This window comes from Cygnus atratus, chromosome 1, assembly GCF_013377495.2.
Source record: "Cygnus atratus isolate AKBS03 ecotype Queensland, Australia chromosome 1, CAtr_DNAZoo_HiC_assembly, whole genome shotgun sequence".
Classification (NCBI taxonomy): domain Eukaryota; kingdom Metazoa; phylum Chordata; class Aves; order Anseriformes; family Anatidae; genus Cygnus; species Cygnus atratus.
Window position 1 is genome coordinate 179,686,317 of NC_066362.1, and position 26,508 is coordinate 179,712,824.

The window sequence follows — 26,508 nt, forward strand, 5'->3', positions numbered from 1 at the left end:
TTTTGGTAGCTCATACCACATTTCAGAACGACATAAAACTATTAGAGAGTGCCCAAAGGAGGATTGCAAAGATGGTGAAGGATCTAGAGGGCAAGGTGTATGAGAAGGGGCTGAGGTCCCTGGGTTTGTTCAGCCCAGAGCAGAGTAGGCTGAGGGGAGGCCTCATGGCGGCCTGCAGCTCCCTCACGAGGGGAGCGGAGGGGCAGGCGCTGAGCTCTGCTCTCTGGGGACAGCGACAGGACCCGAGGGAACGGCATGGAGCTGGGACAGGGGAGGGTCAGGCTGGGTGTTAGGGAAAGGTTCTTCACCCAGAGGGAGGTCAGGCACTGGGACAGGCTCCCCGGGGCAATGGTCATGGCACCAGGCCTGCTGGAGTTCAAGAAGTGTTTGGACAATCCTGTCAGACGCATGGTCTGATTTTTGGGTGGTCCTGTGTGGAGCAAGGAGTTGGACTTGATGACCCTTGTGGTTCCCTTCCAACCAGGGATATTCTATGATTCTGTGAAAGGACAGCTTATTTTATATAAAAACAATATTAGGTGTCTTTTGCTATTCCAGATAAATATTAACATTCTTCTGCCCTCATCAGTATATTAAAGAGGAATAGCAAACAGTAACAAGATAACTAGAGGCAATTAAAAAAGATGTAATTACTACTGTTGCAAAAGAAACAGCTTGAAAACCTCCTGTGCTTTTCCTTTCTGAATTATTTCTGTTAAAATTGCCCCTACTTCCCCTTTCTTCATGCAGCAGTCACTTTCATCTTCCCATCTATCAAGCCTTACGGCTGTCAGCAGATGAGCTACCAGCATTTGATAGTGTTTTATTCCTGGATTGCAGAGAAAATGAATGCAGGCTTTCTGATTTTAGTCTCTGGAAAGAGATATGTGTTAGTAGGCTAAGCTGCTGTGCTGAAGACATGCAGTGCTAAAATCTTCGATGGAGGTAATTCCTCCTGCTTGCTTGACAGATCAATTTTTATCAAAAATCTCTTGTCATGCAGAAGTGAAACTATGCCACTGGAAGTTTGTGCCTGCAGAAAGCAAAACACTGACTGAACAGGAGAAAAAATATGCGGACTTCTTCACTTGGCTTGCTTGGGTCACTTGATAGCTGCCCCAAAGCTGGAGATTGCCACATCTCACATGCATGGTTCCCATGGCAGCGGGGCTGATGTGCAAATGCCTTCGTGCCCCTTGAGCACTGGCTGATGAACTTGCGCATCAGCTTGATAGCTGTTGGGCTATGCATCCGTGTCAGACACACAGATTTGCCCAGGTGGGTGTCAGGCAGCTCTCGGCCCCCTTTGCTGCAGTGTGAAGCAGACAACTACCTGCCCGGTGAGACTGCAGGGATAGAGAGATGCACCAGGTGATGGACCATCCACAACAGCAGATCATGTGACATTAGGAGACAAAATGTAGCATTCCTCTCTAGTCAGTGGGAAAAGTAAAGATGGCAATTTGTCCGATGTGCCTAGAGACTTATTTTAGAAGGAGACATCTGCTCTTTTGTTGTTTAAAACAGGAGCAGCAGCTCTACCCAGGCCAGAAACCCCCTGTGCAGAGCTCCCTAAAAATGCCTTAAGCACTTTTTTTTTTTTTTTTTTCCACAGAGAACTCCCAGCTCTCCAGAAATACAGCACAGGTATGGGGGAAGGCCTGGCCCTTTGGAGCATGTGGTAGCATGATATGTGTTTAGGATGTCCATGGGACAAGGCATGGGAGGTAGACTGCTCGACTGGTTGCCACCAGGTAGTGCTTAGCCCACAAGGACGCTCCAACTAGCCTACAGAAAATGCTGAACAGGAGAAGGAGAATCTAAATGTTTGCTTTTAACTGGCCTGGAATGCTTATCTCAAGTCTGAAAGGTAAGTTTCTCCATGCAACGGCAATGCAGAGCCTTCAGTGGTGGCTTTGCTCACCACTGTGGGCTGGAGGGAGTGGTGCCCTCCATGGGCAATGTGCCTGTGCAGGGCTGGAGGGGAGGCAGGTCTGTATAGAACGGGAATTAAAAAGAATGAGTCACCCCGTCCTGAAACTGTGCTTTTGTGGAGCCATAAATGTAAAAAGGGAAGAGAAACAGAGGCAGGACGGTGTGTAACTGCAACCCATATGGGTGGCTTGCACTCTACTGCGTCCTGAATCCTCTGTGAGTTTTGTGGAACTCAAGATGCAGAAACTCGAGATGCAGGGTTGTGAACTGTTGAGTGTGATGTGCGCACAGAGTCTTGTAATGAGTCTTTTCATGATATTCTGAGATGGCTTCTCCAGAATTGCTGAAGTTTTTATCAGTAAGAAATGTAATAAACTCTCCTCGGAAGCTGAGTCATCCACTGACTGTATATAAAAAATCCCAAGCAGTCACTCCGGATCTAGCTCGTCAGGTGCAGGGTGAGCTGGCAGCCAACCCCATCCATTCAAACTGAGGGTAAAAGCAAAATGCAGAATTACTTTATAAAAGGAAGGGAAAAGGTCTGTCCAGAAAGCAGGGTGTACTAGAATGTGAATATAGGAAGTCTTGCAGGCAATGAAGATAACCATATCATACGGCAAAAGAGTCAGTCTCAAAACACATTCAGGAAAAGAACGTGATCAATGTCTAACTTTTTTACGTTTCAGTCTCCGACCCTGTGTATCTGGGAACAGCCTGCCTATCAGTCCCAGCATGATTATCATCGTGAACCACGTGATAGAGATGCTATCAGACTGCTTCTGCACTGCCTCTGCCACTTGCAGATAAGATACAGTTAAGATGCAGTCTCAGTGGATGGCGCATCTCGTGAGATAACTCCGGGCCCATAACTCTCCTCCGGCCATGGTCTTGCTGTCTGAAGCAGTCATTCCCCATGCTGCCTCTTGCTGCCCATCATAGCTTCCTCCTAAAGGGCTCTGCCCCTGAAAGCTGCCCACAGGGTCATTTCCTACCCTGCTTTGGTCAAAAGAGGCTGAGTGAGCTAAAACCTCCTGTTTCAGGTATCTACAGCACCTGTCTTTATGGCCAAAGTGGGTTTGGGAGCACACATGTGAGCCACTGTTGGCAGACCTTGGGCCGAGACAATAAGCAAAGCAGCCAGCATGACCACAGCTAGAAGAGGATGCCTTCCACAACCCTTGGTGCCACAAGAGCTGGCAAGTCTAAGTTAGGCCCTAACTTAGAGTGGATCACTCTAAGTGGAGTGGTTTCATTTGGGTCCTAATTCAGCCACCACACCTTGAAAGTTCACTTGACATTGACTTCTACCAGGGGTCTTTTTAAACTTACTTTGCAATGTCAATGCAAATATAGGCAAATGTTCAAAGCCACTACTCATGGACGTTGAGTTCACCCCAGAGACTGAAGATGTTAGTCTAGTTCCTTGGTATGCTGTTTTTTCATGTCCTCCTTCAGGTCCACGCTAAAAGAAGCCCACGGAGCCACTTGAAAGCTATATGTACCCCCTCTGTGGGATTTGTGAGTTTTGGTGGCACTGATCCTCACAGCCACTGCACGTTGCCCACTACGACCCCACATAGGGAGCACACCCAGAAGCCTATTTCACCTGTTCCAAAGCCCATGTGTACAGCCAGAGTGAAGAGTCCTTGTGATAAATGAGAATCATATGCAAGTGGCCAATGGAGGAAAGATTACAAATGGGATGACCTAAAGCAATTTGGGATGTAAAAGACTATAAATGTAGGTGGTGAGAAGGTTTGTTGGGAGACTCCCCGCCTGCTGAGCTGTGGTAAGCAGCTCTGTGTGAATTCCTGATTGCGTTTCCTGATGTTTATGAAGTAAAACACAGCACCTAGAGGTGTGTCTGGTCTACCTGTGTGTTGACGACACAGAGGAGAGAGAAACAAGCAGTTATAAAGAATTAACAAGCTTTGTTTAAAGAACTCTATTTCAGCATTGCAGTTGTCCAGGAGCACCCAACTGTGCAGTTACTGTAGCTCCACCGAGAAGTGGTAAAATGTTAAGGGACAGCAAGTCATTCACTCCAGTCTCTTGTTCATGGCCTAAAATAGTGATGTATTCAGTTCTTATCTACATTCAGGGAAAATTAGTTCCTCTGCTCCATAAACTTGTCTTTAGACTGCGAGCTGAATTAGATTTCTCATGAACTCCTAGATGCCTGCTTATGGTTTTGCTCATCATGATCTTTCTGCATAAGAAGCCTGGGAGATAAAGTGGGTATATGGCCTCTCCATAATTCCAAGAACTACTCTTATCCATGTGAAACATATACAGAAATATCTTCTAATATTTCAAGGAATCCTGATTTCCCAAAGTTGCATGTATTTAAGTGTGAGCCAAATACAGATATTCAAAGAGCTTCCAGATACCACGTAAGCTGCAGGGCCCCTTCCATTGGGTGAAAGATATGAAACATTGCCATGTGATTGCTAGCACCACTCCTTGAGCTGAGACCATTTCTCTCTTAAGAAACCATAAGGTCTGTTCATCAGGATTTACTTCCCTTTCCTACTACTCATTGCCCTTCTGTGGCTTCTGCATAAATAGCATTTGAATTTTGCTTTAAGTTTTTGTGAGTTTTTTTTTTTTCCTTTCCACTAACAAAACTGAAAGTTGTTAACAACAGCAAGCAGAAGGAAATACTGAGCACACCAGAAGGCACACAAGCTGAGGTAAGACAAGATTTGTCTGCTTTTTCTGATGTAGATAAAAAGGGTTGCAATAACTCAAATACAAACTACTAAAACACGACCTTCGTCTTACTTGCAGTAAACTTTGAATTTGCTAGTAGCAGTGATTGTTAACTAAATTTCTCTGTGATAACACAGGGCTTCTGAATTTTCTTTGGCAGAAAAAAAGAAAAGTAGATTTATGTAACTAGGACTGTTTCCAGATGGAAGATAGCAGTCAAGTAGTGGATCTGATTAAGTAAGTCTGTTTTTTTAACTAGATGACAAATATAGATTTAGTCTATGGCCAACTTTTAAAATAAAAAGGGCTAGAGGTCAGATTCTTGCATGTAGAAAGGTTAATAAAATGCCATATGTTTTGGCAAATTGAATTCAGTGTTAATTCCAAATATTACATTCTGTTACATTTATTCTTGGTAATGCTGCTCCTGAAACACAAAGTGAATACTAGAAAGAAAGCCAACATGAACTTTAAGGAATATTAGAACTTCTGTTGCTTCTATATAGCAGTAATACCACAACTGCCTTCCTGTTCAGATAATGAATATGATGAGACTACGGTGTCTGGGGTCTTCTGCAGACAAAAGGGATACTGTGATAGATTCACAGAGCACCTCTTCTTCCTGTAATACAACCAGGTCTATATATCTCTTAGCATTACAAAGATATATATTTTGAATGAATAGCCTGAAATCCTTATTCATAAATACATATGCAGAACATCTTATTGAAAATATGTTCTTTGGTAGTTCTCTGCATTACAGAGATCTCAGTAGTAGATCTCAAGGCAGCAGATTTTGAGCTTTTACTTGGTCTTTTTCAATTTGGAAATAGAGAGTTCCACATTTATACATTTAGCAGCAGTCCCCTCCATCACACCTCCCCAAAAGGAGCGTGTCCTTCTGTCCGGGCAAGCACAGAAACTGTTCCCATTGTCAGCTGAGATGCTTGCTGACTTGTCTGTCTGCTCATGGTATAGCTCCCCACTAGAACTGGGGAGAGCCCAGGCTGCCAGTGCTGCCTGCTCGTTACTGCACAGAGGAACACCCTCTTCTACCTGCCTGAAAGCAGACTCCCAACAGCCCTGCTGAGCACCACAAGTCCCAGTACTGTGGGACCCTGTGAATAACAGTGCATTCACACTATCCTCCACCTCTGAAAATCTGCAGACCTTGACCCTGTCCTCCTGTACGTACTGAAGAGATCCGGATTTTTCAGTCCTCACTCTTAAAATCTTCCACAAGTCTGGTCTGACTACTGAACTCTAGAGGACTGTGTTACAGATTTGTTAAGCCCCACACTTTGCTTCTTACCCTTTAGCCAGCTTTCAGCCCGTAGGAGAACATACCTTCCAGCTCTCTGGCAACTTAGAAACATTTAGTGCAGAGCTTTGTCAAAAGCTTTGAGAAATCCAACTGTGTAAATGCGTAAATATGCATATGCACGTATAAAATGCCCCCCTTCATCCATCCTTAGAGCCCTTCAGCAGGCGAGTAGGGCAGGATCGAGACCACCAACTCACAGCCTTCGAGTTCCTCTCTCAAGCCTTTCTTGTAGGTGAAGAGCTTTAGTGGTGACACACTGGTCCCCCGGCACCATGCTTGGTTGTAACGGTGGGTTATGTGCTTAGGCCAGCAGTGCCACATTTGAGATCCTTTGGGATACTCACATGAATGCCACCTGGACCTCACTAATTATTGGCTTCTTACTTATCTAGCCAGCTTAATATTTCCTGCACACATAACGTCAAGTGTATCTAGCTCCTCTGACCTAACAGGTTTTGTTGAATTTTCTGTGTCTTTCTTTTATTCTTTTTTTTTAATGCCCCCCCCCAAATTCTGTAGAATGCTTGGTTCTGGAACCAGGCTCTACTGTGATTGCTAGTACAAGGCTCTCTCCATCCAAAACTGCTTTAACTAGGACCCATGCAGCACTAAAGATCAAATGCAGAATAACATCTTGTATTGTGGATTGTGGGACTAATTATCCTGGGAACTGGGCATTTGTTGTATACAGATATCATCTCTGTATCTTATTCTGATGCAGCATCACATCTGTACAAAGGCATCTGAAATCCCCTGCTAATAATACCTGCTTTCAGCTTTTCTAATCTCACTTAACATTTTCTGATGACTATCATCATCGTGATGAGGAGCTTGGTAGTGCAGTCCTAGTACTATATTTTTATTATCATAGGATGGGATGTCTGCCCACAAGGACTTCGTAGCGCTCCTCTGTAGCGATAATATTTTTATGCTATTGCTAGTTACACAGTCCTTCCTGCACAGTGCCACTCCTCCACCTGTACATCCTACACTATCATTACCATAAAGCCGGTAGCATGGCAACACAGGCTCCCATTGATTATCCTCTCCCCAGCAGGTCTCTGAGGTGCCTGTTGCACCAGGGCTGCTGTTTCATGCCATACCTTCCAGCCCCCCTGTCTTATCCTAGGCTTTGAGCTTTGGTGCAGAATTACATGTAAGGTTTGCTTTTTCTCACTCCCTCAATATAGCATGTGCCAGCCTTTACGGGCAGTTGGATTTGCCTTCCCTGGTTATTGCTGTTATTGCAGCTGTGCTTTACAGCTTTTTTTTTTTTTTTTTTTGCTTTCTCCCTCCTGGCCTTTTCAGCAGCGCACTGGATGTCAGCAGCACTGCTCTTGCAGCTCTTGTCAGTCCAGCCCACTTGCTCTCCCATGCCCCGTCAGCTCTTCTGTTGCTTCTAATCAATTATTCCTCTGAAAACCTTTCAGTCTGCAGTGCCAGCACACCGGCTTCACTCTGGGTATGGAGCAACCTATCCTTTCTGTACGGCTTGCCTTTATCCCGAAAGATCCCTCATTTCCTTACATCCTAGATCTCTCCTCTCTACAGTCTTATCCACGTGCTGAAACACCCCAAGTCTGTGAAGACTCCTATCTGCATCCCCAACTTAAAATCTGATAGTTTTGGGACACTTTTATTAGTTTAGTATCTCCTTCAATCAGGATTAGTCTCCTCTTTCTTTTGCTCTGTCAGTTCCCCACCTGGCTTGTGTACCCATGTTTCTTGAGAGTGTTAGATTCACTTTCTTATTGCCACATAATCTTAAATCACACTCAAGCCAGGCTAAAATAAAAGGCAGCATTTTTATTCATAATAAAAAAAATATAATTTTGTATATATATGATTTATAATAAAAGGTCAATATTCCTTTATGATATCCATAATAATCAAGCTGTAAATGTTTCTAGAAGACTTCTCGGAGGAGAAGAAATTAAAAAATAAGACCGCCCAAACTCAACATCTAATCTACTTACACAGCAGTTACTTCAGAAAAGCCTCCCTTTTCCTTGATCAGTGGATGTGCTCCCTCTCCTGCCAAGGTAGAACTTTGGGATGTGCATCAGCTCCTTCTTCTTGGTAGCTTCCATCAGAGAAAGTCACATATAGAAAAAACTCCTCCCAGTGAGTTTCCAGCAGAGAAGTCTTCAAGCACCACTGAAGAAAGACTCTCATTGCAGACTGTCCCTTTCTCTCCCTCTTTTTTTCTCAGAAGGATATTAGACTGAGCTATCAATCTCCCTTTGGAAGTCTTTTTGGGGACCGTATAGATCCCCTCTCACCTGAAACCCCTGCTGTTTGTTCCTGACCCAGGAGACAGTCTGGATGCTCTGTGAAAAAGTTTGTTGCCTTTCCTCAGACATGTCATTCTTTCTGTGTATCAAGGAGCCATCTCCTGGCCTTAGCTGGCTGGTGAACACCTCTTGGCTTCAAGGACGGGATTAAAATTCTCTCCTCCTCTGTGGTTGCTTGAGATAGTCCTGCGTGGAATATGTCTTTCACTGCACATCTTCTGTTCGACACTGATCTGTGTGTTAAAACACAATTAATAGGAGCATCTGCATATGATAATTGCAAGGGTCATTCCTGGCCATTTGCAGAAGGCAGGCACCATGGTGGTTAACGCATTTCAGGCTACTGGTCCCCAATCTTTTTCTCTTAGACAGCCCATAACACCTTAAGGTTTTACTTGTATAATTTGGAGAGGAGTCTGAGTACTGGCTCGCTTGCCAGATGCAAGAATGCGGAGTTTCCTCAATTACACATACACATCTGGTTTCTTGAAGGTCTTCAGATGGCAGGAGAGATAAGGAGCACAAAATATCTGTAATGGTAGTTGTTAGCTGGATAACCTCACCTGAAGAGCTTGACCAATGGTGATTCAGGTTCTGTGCCTGTGGTGCCCGTAGTGCTTTCCCCAGAGCACAGGTACCCAAGGGCTTTTCATCAACAGGACTTTCATTACTCATGGTGCTGATCAGGGCTTTGAATTTGACCATGCTCCAAGTTCTTCCTCCTCATTCTACTCCTTTATCTCACAGAAGGGCTTGGTGGCCCACACAACAGGGATGCTTCTACAAGTGGCAGGTTTATTCACTGATAGATGTTTTGTTGTGTTTCGAGGTTTCTAAAGGCACAGATGCTTGAGTCATAGCAAAACACAATCAACAGGTCTCTTTCCTTTGTAATACATACGGATGCAATGTTTCCCTGCAAAATGGGACCAACTTCCATTAGAAAAAAAAAAAAAGAAGAAGCAAGGAGAAAAGCTGGTTCCTGATCCCACACAGAAAACTTCAGTGTCAGACAGTAAGCAACTTTTCAGAGTCAACCAAAATCATTCAAAACTCCTCAGACCACAAAAGATTTGTTAGGGACTGTACCTTGTCTATCCCCTCCACTGTGGAAGAGGCTCTTGGATGAGATTTCCTCTAGGAGCACTTGTTTCCAGAGGCTTTGCTGAGCACTAATTTTCAGTTTGCCCCGTTCCAGTCTTCAGTGCTCCTAAGCTTCCTAGATATTGTCTTTGTTTTCTAGAGGGATGATTGCAGTCACTGCAGGGATGGACACAAATTCACTGTGAGTGAAATGTCCTCATTCCCTAAGCTGCCACGGTCCCATCTTGCCACAGGGAGGGTAAGCCCTGTTCCACAGGAGCCCAGCCTGAAGAGGTCCCATTTCCCATGCTCCATCTCACAGTGGAACCAATAAAAGGTGACTGCTAGGGCACATCTGGTTGCTGTATTAAGGGATCCAGACACAGCCCTGAAGATGTCATGGGCTGCCCTCAGCATAGCACAGGCTCCCACACCATGGGAAAAGGCTAAGGGTTCACAAATCACGGCCCATTCACAGCAGCATTGCCAGTACTCTAGTGGGCAAGTGGCAGACAAGGGCTCCCAAGTCTAGATCCCACTCTTCCCCCTAGGGAGACTCCAGGAATGCAAATAATTTCATTTAAAATCATGAAGCTTGTGAGGTCCAAATTAAAATACAATGCACAATCATGTGCCATTGGCCCATTATCACTCCCTCTGGAGCAAATTAAAACGTCCTTCTTAATGCAGTTGGAAATCTCATATAATTCTCTTTCTTAGGGTAAAAATTTCCAGAGCTTCATTTCTGGGATGTGCTGGTAGATGCAGAGAGGGGATTGCTGTCCCACTGTTAAACAAGTAACAAGACTAGAGACTTCATTTTCAAATACTACTAGCTGCAGGTTTGCTGGGAGAAGAAACGAGAAGTTTAGCAAGGAAATAGCCTCTAATGAGAAATATATATTATTTAGAGTGATTTAGTGATCAGAGATTTTGATTTGATTGAAATATAGCCTCATGGAGGGGGAAAATGTCACTCTCTATGAACACAGCTTGTTTTTTCGCAGGCCATTTTCATTAGGACTGCTAATGCAGGCAGTCCTGGAAGTGTGCATAGATGAGTGTCTGATTTAGAGGAAATGAGCACAAAAAAGGTTGAAAAAGCAGTAAATGAAGCAAAGGCCCCACAAAAAGAGACCTTGGAAACCAATTAGAGGAAAGAAGAAATAAGGAGGAAGGAGTTAAAAAAGGAACCATGCATGACTAGCACAACATTTACTCAGTGTTTCAGGTCGAAACGTCCATAATTGACACATATTGAAGTATGTCAATATGCCCTTGGTATTGCTCAGGAAAGCTCAGTGACACGCTTTCAACAGCAGATAACATACCAGAAAAATTTGTCTAGTTCCAATTGGTGAATTGGAACTAGACAAATTTTGACTTTTTATCCTAATTTGAAGCACAAACTTAAAAGCGGACAGTGATTTCTCTTTTGATGTTTCCTTGGGAGGTAACTGGGGACTCAAAACCTCCCTGCTACAAAATGGCTGGTGGTAAGTCAGGTTATTTTGCATAGAGAAGATCAGGGAATTGCCATCAAAATGTAGGCATAACATTCACCTTCAAGAGCCAGCATTTTCATAGTTTGAGATAACAAACAGATGCTGTAATACTGAAACCATTTAGAGCTTACTTGGTGCTTTATATCTTGAGATTTTTACATCTTGAGATCATTTACAGGAGCATCGCAAGAGATTACTCATTAAGGAACCTTTATTTTCCACTGCATCTTGTAACTTCTGCCCTGTGAAACTACCCCAGCACTGAAGTCCCTGCAGAGGCTGCAACCCTGAACTCACTCCACTTCTTTCTACTTTGGCAGGAAGACAGAGACTACTCCAGACTATGAAAATTTCCGAGACAATGCTAAACAACTCAAATAGCTGCTCATTCAACTGTACCATTGATGCCTTCAAGCAAGCCATTTATCCTGTCATGTACCTCTTTATCTTCTTCCTGGGTGCTGTTGGAAATAGCCTCTCCATATATGTTTTCTTCCAGCCTTCCCAGAGGAAGACCTCAGTAAACATTTACATGCAGAACTTGGCTGTTTCAGATCTTATGTTTGTGAGCACTTTGCCCTTTCGGGCCTCCTATTACCTGTTGGGATCGCATTGGATATTTGGCGATATTGTCTGCAGGATTATGACTTACGCCTTGTACGTGAACATGTATTGCAGCATTTATTTTCTCACCGTGCTCAGCGTGGTTCGTTTCACCGCCATTGTCTACCCATTCAAGCGCTGGAAAGTAACCAACATGAAGTATGCCAAGATAACCTGTGCAGTGATATGGGTCTTTGTTCTGGCAGCCTCCAGCCCTCTGTTTTGCAAACAAATCGCTGGGTACAGTAACCCAGACAAATGCTTGGACCTCCACCCTGGAAGCACAGATATTCTCCTCATGATGAACAGCATTGTCCTCGTTGTGGGCTTCATCCTGCCCTTTTGCACGATTATCATCTGCTATGTCTTTGCCATCAGGGCACTGCTCAAGTCCAGGACTCCTCAGCGCAAGAAGACGGTCTCTCACAAGAAGGCACTGTCAACCATCATCATCACTCTTATCCTCTTCCTCCTGTGTTTCCTGCCGTACCACATACTGAGGACGGTCCACCTGATGCTCGGCAGCTGGAGCCAGAACAACCTGTCCGTGCACAAAGCACTGGTGGTCACGCTCTGCCTTGCTGCCATGAACAGCTGCCTTGACCCTGTGCTCTACTACTTTGCTGCTGAAAATTTCAAAGCAAGAATCAGAAGTTTATACCGCAGGTAGCTGGTGCAGAACTGCAGAATCACATACGCACATTCCTGCTGGAGCATCTAGACTGGGTCCATGCTATTAAATGAAAGAGGCTGCATGACGATGGCCACCCTGTAGCCACGCTGCTCTGTGCCAGGCCCCTCTGGACCACTAGTGTCTGGGAAAGACCTCATGGGGTTGGCTAAAACCAAGGCAGGAGCTCGGTGGCATGTCTGGTCAGAGGTTAGGTGCCTGGGTGTGATCCCTGGTCCTTGTCTGTTGAGCACTGTAGATGCAGCTCTAGCGCCCACCTTCCCCATGACAAGGGAAGGAAAGGAATGTGCCTTGCTACTAGAGTCCATTTATTTAATTTCACGATACCCAACCAGTGATTTAAAGGGAAAACGCTCACCTGAGTATCTTAGTGTCTCTTTGCTCTCCATTTCTCTGCACATGCAGAGGTGCCTATCTCAGGTGCTGTGTCACCCAACAGCTTCACACTCCTCTGCAAGGTCTCTTTACAAACACTGGCCAAAGGTTTACACATAATAGAAATGTAAAGTATCACTAATACTTTCTGCTGAGGCTGACTTTGTAAATCAGGCGAAGAACTAAATGGGACCCAGTGCTGGCACAGCCTGTTTAGAAGGCATTACCATTTCCAGATTTTCCTCTCTGATCTGGCCACTGAGGTATTTTGTTTAACATTTCACTGATTATCAAGTGAGATAATGGCTTCCAGCAAACAGTGTGGGTATTGGATGCTATGAATGATGACTACTGGCAGGACGTTTGCTGGCACGGAGCTGGAGGGCTGCAGGTTTGGCAGCTCATCCTCATGTAGGGATCCAGAAGCAAACTAAAATTATTTAGGCAATGACAAGTTACTCCTATGCGTACTTTGGGAAATCTCATGAAATGGCTGTCTGCATTTTTAAGTCCGTGAATAATTTGTAGCATATTTCCTACAAATCATACCAGTTGCAATTAAGTGAAAACAGGGTCCAAACTCTGACCGCATTGAGATTTCTTTTTAATTGTACCTCATTTTTTAATAATAATTAAAAAAAAAAAAAGGCTTGTCATGGCTTGTCATGTTTCCCAGGAAAGCAATTGTCTCATGAAAACTTGCAGACAAGGCTGAAAGCCTTCTCTTCCTGTGAAATCCTCCCAAAGGAAGGCTTCTGCCAGTGAAAGTGCTTTCTCAATGCTCTGAACCTTGTTGGAGAAAGCTCTTGGTAAACTGAGCATTATTACTCCCAAGCAAAAATAACTGCAACTAGCTATTTTCAGCTCTGTCTCAAATTTGCAGAAAACGTGTCATTGCTGGTCAGGTGGAAAAGTACTTGACATGGCTTTAGGAAAATCTTGTTTTTCTTGGCTATCTAAGGGTTATGTTCAATTGAAGAGTCAATGTGTTTTAGTCATTTTATGCTGTCTTTGACGTAAGCACAAAGCTTTATCACGAAATTTTCACCAACGTTCATTTTCCAAATCCTTATTTCAATAGCTCAGATTGGCTTATGTGTCCAGCGACACATCTTGAAGCTGATGTAATGAAGCCATATGAATTCCTGCAGTGCTGGGTCCCATGCTATTGAAGGAATAAAGAGTAATACGCAAGGTCTGCAATGTCAGTGGGATCAAGATGGTAGCCTGTGCAAAAAGATAGTGGGCAAATAATTAGAAGGAAAGAGGGCAACCTCTTTTTCTGCGTTTTTCCCCTGTCAGGAGTAAGCCTGAGCAGGGACAAGTGACAATCTTGGAGCCTCTGGCAAGATACTCTACACCTTAAATGCTACAAGGGAATGGAAAATAACTAGAGATGGTTATCTTCAGCCTAATCTCACCAACGTGTTTGTGTCTGTGTCTATCCAAATGCACCCTATTAGTGAATAGTTTTGCATCTGAAGGATAGATATATCTCACTTGTGTCAAAACCATGTTTCAATAAACTAGATTTACTAGTTGCTGAAGTTATGTTTTGTATTGATTGCACAGCTAACGAGGAATCTCTTTGAAGTGCAGGGGGAGAAAGATGAAGACACGGAGATTGAGTTTGTGTAAGTGGGCTAACATTTCACAAGACAGAAATGTCTTTGGAGGTATGAGAGCATGCTGTTGTCATCTTCACCAAGGAAATAGTTGGGAACATGAATCAAAATCTGGGGTGTGGATATATTAACAGATTTTCTTAATATTATTTACTTGCAAAAGGATTGAAGATCATCTGTGTTAGAGATCCTCACCTACAACTTTAGAAATACTTGCATAACATGCCACACTCTCACATTTGCTCTCATTTCTCTATTTGGTACCCTTGTATGTTTCTGCTCACTGAACTGAAGACCATGTAGTAAAAGAAAAAGAAAAGAGCAACGACAACAACAACAACAAAGAACAAAACCACGCACCATGTTTATTATGAAAAATAAAGCTCCTGACAGTTAAATTCCTAGCAATGCTTCTGGATTCCTCAAGGGACCACCTACTCTTCCAAAGTATTTTGGCACAGTTCCTTGATTTTCCAGGAGACAAAAATCTACAAATAGCTATGTGCCTTAAAAGTTAAACCAACGGTAAATTTTTGAGCTTGAAAGAGATTTAAGTATAGAAATAGAAGTCTTTAAGTGACTGGTACCCCTAAACAATTGTAAATGTGGTAGCTTCATATACATGTTTTCCTGTCATTCATGGAAGCCCTGGTATTTCTAGGCAAGGGCAATTTTTCAGTCCAAAGCTACACCAGGGACAAAGAGATTTTCTAAAGTAAATCTTCCTGCATCCGGAACCACTTGACCCTCAGCACAGTGAAATACCTTTCTTCACATTTGCATTTTCACCCTGGTTTGCATGTTTTCCTGATGGAGCAGTGTCACAGTGCATAGGGAAGCATCATGTTTTCGTGGACTACAGACATGCCTCTGCATCCTGCCTCTTCTGTTTTCCAAATGTGACCCTATGCCCTCCCAAAGGATAACTCTGCTCCTTGCCATTTTATAAAAGATCTTTCCACATGCATAAAAAAAAATGGAAGTGGCACAAATCAGAAGAAAAAAACAATGTTTGGGATAAATATTACTCTTCAACTAGCCAATGGTGAACAAAAGCCTTTCAGGGAAGACTGGTGTGAATTGGAAGAGAATTGTTGAGCAACCTGTTTTTTTTTTTTGTTATTGTTGTTGTTTGTTTTGTTTTGTTTCTAGTATGGGCTGGAGAACTTTATTATAACCAATGTACTATATATAGTAGTCTAAATTATATCTAAATTATATCATAAACATTACAAATTATGAATAGTATAATAATATATATAAATAAATGGAATATGTATTTATTGTGTCATATTCAGTATATTTAATATCCATAACGCTGCTTTTTATATAAATATATGTAATGTATTATTACAAGCAATGCATTATCTCACATAATTTTCATTTTCATGATATATCTTCTGCCCTCCTCAACATATATACTGTTACCAAGGCTTGTATTTTGCTTGAGCTCCTAAGAGTGTCTGGAGAAAGAGGTACACACTTTGCTTCTCAGCATCCCCTTCCAAGCTTCATATTCCTCTGTGTAACAGCACATTGTCTGTTGGCAGCAGACCAGGTGTCAGATTTTTTCCCCGTCTTTGAGCTGCTGCTGCTTCTCATGGTCCCAAGATAGAAATGACCTGCTGCCCCTCCAGCTGACAGGAGTGGAAATAAGTTCCATCTAAAACAGCCAAGTTTAGTCACAGTCAGGAAGAGTCAGATGTTATTTCACATTAGTCCATTTGTGTACTAATATTTTTATTTCCTGCATGGTATCTGAGCCAGTTCGAACAACACCCTCTTTCAAGGGCTGTATTAAAAGCGCAAACTCAAATTCCCTGAGAGAGCTCAGTATCGTTCAAGGTGCTGCAGCTTTCTGGCCAGCACTGACCATGACCTGACACACAACATGACTGTCCCCATCTAGCTCTGTAATCCCCTACCTCTCACAACATTGTGCTGTGGACATACAGGAATCTTTCTAGACATCTGCAAATATAAGCAATATATTTAATTGCATGCAGCTGATGTTGTGTAGTTACATCTGTTTATCCACTGGTCAAAAGCTTAAGGATGCCAAAGGAATTAAATAGCTTCCTTTGTCCCAAATTCCCTTTTGGCCTCTCAGAGAATCTGGCCTGATTTCCACCACCACTTCCCCTCCCTTTGATTTTACAGCTGAAAGCACAAAGCTGCCTAAGGCTGGGGCCAAAGCCTGGTCAGTCAAGTCACATTCCTGCTCACATGAGCAAAATTAGACCCTTCATTTCTGAAGCTGAGAAATAAAGCTCTGCACTTTAGTGTCTGCCACCTGTATCACCTTAGGTAGGCCTTGCATGCTGGGGCTGGTAGTGGGCAGATTGACTCGTCAGGTTGGGTGTCCCCATTTCCAGACATGGAGCAAACATGTTTGCTGGTGTTATGCCTTCCTCTGAGCAGCCATGGCATGTGAACTGGGGAAGGTTCACTCACAGTGGAGCTATGTTTCATAACGTACACAATTTTTGTAAAGGAAATCAACTGAGGTGGGGATCTGCACTTGGTACAGGTGTTTTTTTTTTATCTTATCGCCAGCTTTCTGCGCTGGAAGTAATTTCTGGTGACCTACCACTGCAAGTCTCCATATCTGTTTTTGAGGGCTTTGTTTCAAGTGCTGGCATATAGAAGTTGATAACAAAGACCACAAAGCTGGGGCTGAGCCCTGCCCATGAAAACCACTGCCATCTCATTCATCACCTTTTTGATGTGGATATGGCCTGGTCATGAAATGCTTCTGGTACAAAGCACGTGGAAGCAGAGAGCTTGGCCATCCCTGGCAGGCTGGCTCCAGGCCCTGCTAAGGCCTGCCCCAACAAGCCCTCCATGGAAGAGACAGCCTTGCTTGTGTTCAGTTTCTCTTTGCAACTAGTCCCTTGCCAGAGTTTCAAGAAAAAAGATATTTTAAGGGTGCTTTGCTCATTGCTGAGATACTGCTTGCATGCTGTGTGTTAGCTTTTTTTCTTGGCAGCTACAAGGACAAACCCAGAGAGAATGGGAAAAATGATCCAGCCCAAGAGTCATCATACATGTTCTGAAGGCCTTTATTACTCCAGTTGGAGTTGTCTCTTCTGGTGGTCCCTCACCACTAGAAGACAAGATTTAAACCCAAGTCAGAAATGTGAACATACTCTAAAAACAGTACTATCACATTGATTTTTTTTTCTTTCTTCCTTTTTTTTTTCTTTTTTATTTTTTTTTCTTTCTCTCTTCTTCATTTTGAATCTCACTGAACTTTGCTGTTGAAGACATTGAACCTAGCCAGTCTGCATGGCACTAGGTTTGGACTGATGGTAAGCATGGAGAATTCCCTATATAAAACTGATAGCAGCAGAACAGGCAAATGCAGCTCCTCCAGAAGGTGGAGGTGGTGTGTGGAGAACACAGCTCGGTGCTGCTACACCAGCCCTTCACAGATGTACACTCACTTGGGCAGCCTGTGGTCCCAGATTTGAAGCACACACTCTGGCTGGCCATATTTGTGGACCTTTCTGTTCCATCTGCAAATTCCTGATTACACTTAAGTAGTGATTTATGTTTGAGCTAGCTGGGCTATGGAGCTAGCTAGGCTATGCAGTATGGGGAAGCATAAGAGCAGATGGGCAGGTCCAGTTGGGACTGGCATAGGAGAGCACATTGCACCATCCTCAGAGGAATGGGACGTTCAAGCCAACACTCAAAGACAATGCAGCTTAAGCCCACCTGCAGACCTTCTCCAGTCTCAGGATCTCTCATTTTACCATTTACTTTTCAGGGCCATTGCAGCTCAAATAGCAGGCTGTGGTCTCACAGGGAGAACCTATCTACAGGCTTGCAAGGAGCAAGATGACCTCAAGGTCTATGAACACGGCCTGTGGTGCTTTTTGCTATTTTCTGACTATCTGATCTAAAGCTTGAGCGCCATGTCTTTCAGGGGGGATCCTGCAGACCTGACTCACAGTCAGCAAAGCTCAGCACCACACAAGCACATGACGTGGGCAGCCAGCCTGTCAATAGGGACAAGAAGTTCTTCTTGGAGTTGTGCTATGGGAGATGATAAATGTAGAAATGACAGACTTTCCTCAGATACCAGTTCCACAGATGCACTTTACACTGGCAAGAAGCAAAAAGTGTTATTGTTGTCTCCCCCTAAATTACCCTGAGTATTCCAAAGCCATGAGCAAAGAGCAGTATGCTGAAGCAAGACAGCATTTAAATGAGCCTTTCCAAACACCACTCCCCAAGTAAGACTTTTTCCCTTGAATCAGCCAGCAGTAAGCACCTTTAAAAAACACTGAATCTCTTCATGAAAGCCTTTAGATGATCATGTCCTCTTACCTCAGATTCTAAACCAAGAGTGGCACACACACAGCTACTCATCTAACCAAACCAGTAATATCAATGTAGAGACACACACCTATAAAAGGGAACTCCCAAACCAAAATACCCCCTCTCCCATGTCCTCTCTTTGGCCAGTACACCTTGCTGTTTCCACCCATACTGTTTATATGCCATCTAACCACTGAGCTGATGAGATGACATAGCTTTGGAGACCAACCAAGACATTGGCAGAGGGTCTATACCTGGTCAGAAGAGAAGGGGTAAGGATGACCATCATTCTTGTACCCCTGGGCAGCTTGGAGGGCCAAGGATACCCTGACATCTGCCTGTCTCTCCTGCCCCACCCCAAAAAATGTGTGTGACACTTTGGCAGCCAAATGGATGGGGAACCAGAGGGAACTCTTTTAGCTAAGCGTGACTAAAACTGACTTTAGGGTGCATCCAGCTTCAAGTTTCATAGGGAACTGGGGTCACGGGGCAAAGAGAAACCAACAGTAAGGCGAATGGTGCCAAAGACTTTCTCAGAAAACATCAAGTAAAAGCAAGGAACTTATGAAACCTCTGCCAGGAAAAGATCGTCATGGCATGGCAATATCTCCATTTCAGAAATTCATTTACTTTGAACTAATCTTCCAGGAATGAGCCTTTAAAGTCACACAGGAGTGTTCCCAACTTGCTTGGACTGTGCCTCATAGGTGAGAACTTTCTTAATTTTTCAGTACATTTAAAGATGTTTATTTTTTGGTTTGTAATGGGCATTTGGTTTGTAATGGGCATTTTCATAGCCATCACATGGTCCCATAATATACTTGCCTTTGGAGTGCATTCATATTCTTAAGTTTTTGGTACACATTTATTTAGTTACACATGCAGGCACACTCACACTCTCACATTTATTTTTTGTATATTTATATATTTAGATACTTATATACGTGCCCATAGATATTAATTTGTGAAGTCAATGAATAAGTATCTGATAATCAGTGCCAAACTTTTCAAGGTGAATGTCTTTTATAACCATATTCCATTAATATTCCAGTAACGGATTTTACCAAAATATAAGCTTCAGAACTAGCCAGCCCTCCCTCCTCTACCACCAAATTACAATGCAGATCTGATGTATACAATAGTGAAACTTTGTTCATTAACTGGTGTATTGGCATTCATGGTGCACTGGTGAAACTCTTTCCTCTCTGGGAATAAAAAATCAACAAAACCACCCTAAATCTCTTGTCCAACATTTTGCTAAATTTTGCTCAACATCCTTATTATGAGAGAATTTCTGCTTCCAACTTGACTGTAAGCCCCACTTTGGCCTGAGGTGATAAGTAAAGCTTTCAACATGCTGTCTTCTTTTTAAAGAAGTTGACAAGCCATCTGTTTTTCACACGTATGAAAACCACGTGGAAAAGATTTCAAAAATCTCTACTGACGGCTGTGAAATAAACAGCAGATTTATGGCCTGACACTGGTTTGGTATTTATTGCCCTATGGTGTGCAGACTGCTGGGATCCATAGATCCTTCCAAGAGACTACAGTATGTAAGAAAAATAAGCAAATCTGCTGTCACTCAGATTAAATGTGCTATTGGGGGGGGGGGATTACACATCCAGAGGGAATCAGAAAGTTGTCATGAAACATCGTCACCAAATGTGGACATCACAACCCAAAATGCAGATATCTGTGTTCCCTGCATGTACCACCAGCATGAGTAAGCAAGAGCATAAAAGCAGTGAGGCTGAGCATTAGATTTTGAGAAGTTATGTGCAAACTCCATTGGATAGTGCTGCACTCTGGCTGGGTTCGTGAGTGCTTCAACATATGCAAAGAAGAAAGGGAGATCTAGCAAAAATTCAAACCCTTCAAAACAGCACTGAAGAAAGTAAAGGGATTCTGTTAAAATATTTAGGACTTTTTACCTAAAACCTCCCCCTCTCTCTCCCATCAAGAGCAATGTTCCCAATTACAACTAATTTATCAATGTGGAAGGCATCAAGAGAATTCCAATTTTTAAAGTAGAATGAAGAGATGAAAATGTAATAGCCAAAAATAAAGATGAAATAAAATTATATTGAAGACTCATGAGGAATTGAAATTGATTTGAAGGCCAATATAATCTCCCTCCAGTAGAAGACAGTATTATATCTTCTTCCCATACACAAATGTGTAAGAAGCAATCAAATTTTATTATTTCAGAAAAGATGTGCCATAAGCAGAGGTGGTAACAGAACACAGTCAGATTGTTCTGCAGCTCTGGGGACTTTTGCTCATACACTGTGGGATTGCCCAGCTGCCTCTGGCAAATGTAGAAAAGTATAAAATCAGATGCAAACTGCACCGATGCTGTATTTTCAAAATCCAAGCAGGGTATCTGGAAGTGCCTAAAAACACAAAATACAGGAAAGGATGTTAATAAATATGTTGATTTCTATGGGAGGAGACAGATAAAAAAGTAATTCTGAGTAGGGGAAGAAGTGAGTATGACGACCATAACTATATCAAGGTTGAATTCATGTGCGTGGAGCAATGTCCTGGTACAGCCAGGTGCTTTCCAGGCCAGGCCAGACAATTTAAAACTAGTCAGATTATTTAGACCTCAATATTTCAGTATTATGTTGTGGTGTAGAATGAACCTGTGATGGATACGGAGGCAAAGCCCAAAGTTTGAACCAGAACTGTGTGGCAATAAGCAAAACGCTGACTTAACAAACAGGGATTTCCACCCTGTAAACCACAGTGATAGAAATCGTAGTGCAGCACAGTTCAGAGAAATATAAAGAGGTCACATTGTGACGATGTGCATTTGAAGCATTGTAGGCACATCTGTCTATGGTGAGCTACAAAACCCTGGGGTGAGATGATCACCTCAGATCGACTCGGCTGGAGACATGTCCCAGGCAGGGGGGCCGTGAAGAAATCCCCCCTATATTTTCTGAAAACACTGCAGTACATTAGACTTGGCTTCGTTTCTTCCCATAAAATACAATAAGGCAGAAATATTCCCCCCTGCACTTGTGATGTACTTTTGTGAGAAACTACTTCCACTTCTTTGACGTTTCCCCAAACTGCTCTGTTGCAAGAACTTCCTCAAGCAAAGTCTCTGCCTCCAGGTGCATTTAGCTTAGTTTTTGCAGAGGACACCTTCCCCTCTCTCCAAGTTTGCTGCCTGCAGCACGGAGTCTGCTCCACCAGCCCAGCCTCCCCAGCACTATTGGGGTTTCCTGCGCAGATGTCAGCTGCAAGGGACAGATATTAGGTCAGAACTTCATGGCTCTAGCATCAGCCAGGATGTCTCCACCTCCTCTGTGAGTCATCCTGCGAGATGGAGGCCCAAGGGTTGTCTGTGTTTCTGGTGCTTACAAATGCCGGTGGTTTCCTAATGAGATGAGCAGTGGAAAACCAGAGGTGCTATCTCTGTTTGGCTGTAATTCAGAGGACGTCTTCCATAAGCACTGTGATGCTACCAGAAGTAGTTTCTGGGTTTCAGATGCCTGTGAGATAAATGCACAAGTCCCTCTTGGTTCCCCATATAATCAGCAGAAGGAGGTGAGCATTTCCCAGTGCTGGTTTATTCCACCCTAACACAGAGTTGACCACAATGACTTTAAGAGCAGCTCAGGGTGATTCTCAGCCTTTTTTTTTTTTTTTTTTAATATATTTTAGAGATTGCTACTCTTGAGCAAAACAAACTCCATCTTAAATCTCTCAGTTCTTGCTCATGAAAACCACAGGGGCACAGCACTAGAAGATATCTCCTGGGAAATGGTGCTGCTCTGCTGCCAGCAGCAACAACACCATATGTCCAGGTACACAAAGCGATCAGAGGCACCTGAAAAGCACTTAAATGACTAAAATAAAATATTTCTTTGAAAACCTTTTTCCAGATGATGGCAAGAAACAGTTTTCCAGTTTCCTGTCTAAATGCAATCATAGATGCTTTGTTCAAGCATTGACACTCTCCTGTATCTTCCATAGCTGTTTTTTTTTTTTCTTTTTTTTTTTTTTTTTTTTCCCAACTGAGATTTATTTGAAAGACGTATTATTGAGTGGAAACATTTTTGTTTTGGTTTATTGCTAAGATAAGCATGTCACATACTCTATGTCACATACTCATGTCATTCTTCTGTGCACCCACTTGAGGCTGATTGCCTCTTCCTGCACATGCATGTTCAGGACTGCACAAAGTGTTTCAGCCCAAGTGAAATAATTTGTTGTTTACAACAGAGGAGGGCCACATATCTGCTCTTGTTATGAATGGTTACAGCAGTGCCTACGCTGATGGACAAAAGAGGCCAAGCAGTCTGGACCAGCTCACATCCATGTTAACATTCAGAACAACCTGGAGAGAGCCACCTGGAGCCCTCCAAAATGGAGCTGGGACTGACATAACAGACTCTCTGAGAAGCAGATAATCAACTTTTTGGCTTGGCCTGGCTCCCTTTTATCTAGCAATACTCAAAGATTAAGTGGTCTCACATTTTGCACTTCTGATGTTGCTCCTGTTATAGATTTCCCACAGGCTTTTCAACATGATGCAGGAGTCCTTTGCTTTTGATTTGTTACCACATGCTCACTTTTGGGGGCAGCATTGTCAATAATAAGGTAAAAGGGGATGAGTTTCAGGTCTGATTATGGAGGGCCCACAATACAAAGTTCCCTGCAGCTTCCAGCTCCTTCTTCCTGGACTACCTGCTGTGATCTTTCTTTAGAGAAGGGTAACTGACATATTATCCTCATGTATGTGCATCTCTTTTTCTTCCTCTTCACTAGCAGTACTAACCAAGAGCTGGTCAGTCCGTGACCCCCAGCTTGAAGGACTTACTAAAAATGTTTGCTCTTCAGTCTGCAACACCATTTACCCTAGATCTCTCCCAGTTTGGAGGAAGAGGCTGAGTATTGTGATGCAAGGACTGGACCAGAGCAAATCACGGTTCCTATAAATGAATCATCTCTGAATCTACTGACTACAATAAGACTGCTGTTTTTTATTAACTTGATGAATTGCTGAAACTGTAAGAAACAATGTCATGAGAGAGAAGCAGGGAAAGGAAGCAAGACCGGGAAAACCAGTAGTGAGAAGAAGTGGAAATAGGGAAGAAATTAGAAACAGAAACTTTTTTATGGGATAACTCATCACAGCATGAGACAGCTTTTGGTGCCAAGCTGAGACTTCTCCTGTGGGACAACACTCTTTTCACATTTCTGACTGATGAGAAATGGGTGCCAGAGGTGGAGGTCACTGATCCCACTGCTGAACACCACAGCTTGCAAAGGGCCTGGCCTACTATGGAAAGGGACACGGAGCTGGTGAGGAAGACCCTGGTTCTTCACAGCTACCACTGGGAGCAAAGATCCAGCCTGGGTGAGGAGGACCAAGGCAGGGTTACGTTGATAAAATTATAACCTTGGTGAGTAACATCTTTGTATGGGAATGGAGGCTGGAAGCTGGATGCTTTTCCTAGGGGTATGGTTATAACTGTGTTTTGGTGCTGATTGCTGGCTTCATGTATACTTCTCACTTCTCCAGCCACAGAAAACTGGGGAGAGAGCATAGATCCAAGGAATGAAAGAGGGCAACAAAGGGAAGGAAAAAAACAACACACATACTGGAATGGAAAAAAAAAAAAAAGAGAGAGAAAGAGAAAGAGAGAGAGAAACAGGAGTTGACAAAGACATGAGCAAAAGGAAAGAAAGGGGACGAGAAAGAGAGAGAAAGGGAGACAGAGAAAAGATCTTATTGCTGATATCCAGGAATCAAAGCCATGCAGTGGCAGAGAGGAAGATGCATGCTGCATTTAGAGAAACTGTATAGAAAGTTTAACTTAGGTCAGTCTCACTATGACTGGCTTACAGTCACGGGGGAAGTGTTGCATATGAAAGAGGTAGAGAGGGCAGCAGAGTCCAAGAGACACTAGTCTAAAAGTTTTGCCCGAATATTAGTTCTTGTCATGATGCTTTATTTATAACTGTGGGATGTTAACAACTTAAAGAATCATCAGCACTGAGCCTGTCTGAATATTTTCCCAAGGCATATTGTGCATATGACACAAAAAGACAAATGAGTAATAGCTGACAAGAAGACTGAAATGAGTGATATGAAGCAGCTCCTTCTGCAATTGATATTCTGCAGGTATTAGTGGGGGTCCCACACTGGGGTCTCAACAACCCCTTGATTTAACCCAAATGTCCAGAAGCCTCCTGTTTCTGCTTTCAATAGGGTAAAACCTACATGCAGTCTAGTAAAGGGAAATGCAGGTTCCAGAAACTGTTGTTTTTCTCCCTTGTTCTCCATCACTAAGAAATGAGTCAACAGTAGCATGAGTGACTCATGAGGAAAACTCTGAGGAAAACTCCGAGACAAAGGATCACTTTTGTCCTCTTTGCAGACAGATTGCTTTTATGCTCCTAACTCTCTAGCAAGGGAACCCTGCTCCTTCTCTGCTCGAGGTACAAGGAGTCACCCACTTTGGGGGTGTGGGGTGGAACTCCCTCATCCCAAGTATTGATGCTTCTCTCCCTTGAGCTAAAAATTAAAGGCTAAAGCTTTGGGAAATCCAAGAAGAGAGGAAAATAGGCTTTGACCTTCCTGGCTTTGTCTGTTCTGAAAACTAAAGCTGGTGAGGCTGAGGACACCAGCACATGTTCATTCATACTGCCAGACTGCTGCTTCCTGGTAGGTTTTGGTCCATGTTGACAATCTCAGGCAACACATGAGTTCAGGGCACTGCATGGGCTGGCCAGGAGACAGTTTGTCTGCAACCACATGGACTTGTACCAGGAATCGTAGAATGGCTTGGGTTGGAAGGGACCTTAAAGATCACCCAGTCCAAACCCCCTGCCATGGGCAGGGACACCTCCCACCAGACCAGGTTGCCCAAAGCCCCATCCAGCCTGGCCTTGAACACCTCCAGGGATGGGGCATCCACAGCTGCTCTGGGCAACCTGTGCCAGTGCCTCACCACCATCTGAATGTCCTCCTAACCTTTAGCCTAAATCTCCCCTCTTTTAGTGCTTAATCACTCTTTTAGGAAGGGTGAACCATGTTGCACCACTTGGTCTCAGCGTGAAGTAAGAGACCCTGAATAGTAGTAGCCAGTGACATCTAGGGAAGGTTTGGGTTAAAGTACTGATTACAATGTAGATGTCTAAAGGAGAGAAGAAGCTGCCCTGTTGTACTGGCAGCCTACTTTGGACAATCCCTGTTGCTATTCTGCACTGTGAAAACTCTCCACCACCTCTCTTGTGCAACTCTGAGCCACAATGAATAGCTGTATTACTTACAGCAGCAGCAGTAACAGTAATAGCCATGTTCTTAATCTGCTGGTGCCTTTTATTAGTCTTTGGAGACTTTCAGCTGGAAGAAAGGTCCTGCAAGTATGAATAATTTTGCCTTGGTGCACCTATATAAACTCAGCGTAGCTCCACAGAGGTCAATGACTGCTTCAGATATTTACAGGTAGAACTGAACATGAAATATGAGAAGCTTTGCAGAATTGCAAAGAAAAATGAAGCAAATCCTGCTCCATCACTTAGGCATTTAAATAGCCTTTATACAGTTAACCACAGTACGCAGTTTGGTGTTTCTAAATGATTTTTCAATAAAGCAATGCAAGTTTTAAAATGCAGCTGTCACACAGCAGCAGACAGAGTGAGCTCATAAAAGTAAATCCCTCGGTACAGATGACATCACTGAGCTCTTTAAATGATAAACTTTCACCTTCCTGAGCCAATACAAAAGAAGCCTATCTTCTTGCTAAAAATGCAGCGTACCAGAAAATCGCATACACTCAAACTGCACATTAAAATGCAGAGGGAGCCCTCTGGGATTTGTGAACAAATATGGTCCTGTGCCAGCTCTGAGTGATTTAAGGCTGTTAAAGTGATGCTTTCAAACAATTAAAAATATCTGCCAGTCTTGTCAGAAGGCTGCTGGGCTCTTGCAGCTCCTGCAGTGTTAGAGTAATTCCATGGTGATGGGTTGATGTTGATGCATAGTGACATCTGAGAGTGGAGGTCTGAGCTC

The 26,508-nt window shown here is 43.3% G+C and overlaps 1 protein-coding gene across 1 annotated transcript; it reads left to right on the plus strand.

The window, feature by feature from the left end:
• The first annotated feature begins 1,792 nt into the window (after nucleotides 1-1,792).
• CYSLTR2 (cysteinyl leukotriene receptor 2) lies at nucleotides 1,793-12,126 on the plus strand. Its single transcript, XM_035553399.1, has 2 exons — nucleotides 1,793-1,870; nucleotides 11,174-12,126. The coding sequence occupies exons 1-2, from the start codon at nucleotides 1,825-1,827 to the stop codon at nucleotides 12,124-12,126; spliced, it is 999 nt and encodes a 332-aa protein (XP_035409292.1). The 5' UTR covers nucleotides 1,793-1,824.
• The last annotated feature ends 14,382 nt before the right edge of the window (nucleotides 12,127-26,508 follow it).

Bases quoted from the DNA above. Each gene is read 5' to 3' on its own strand.
- CYSLTR2 (XM_035553399.1), top strand. From the start codon at position 1,825: ATGTTTGCTTTTAACTGGCCTGGAATGCTTATCTCAAGTCTGAAAG. The intron at 1,871-11,173 runs GTAAGTTTCTCC...CTACTTTGGCAG, and splicing joins GCTTATCTCAAGTCTGAAAG to GAAGACAGAGACTACTCCAG.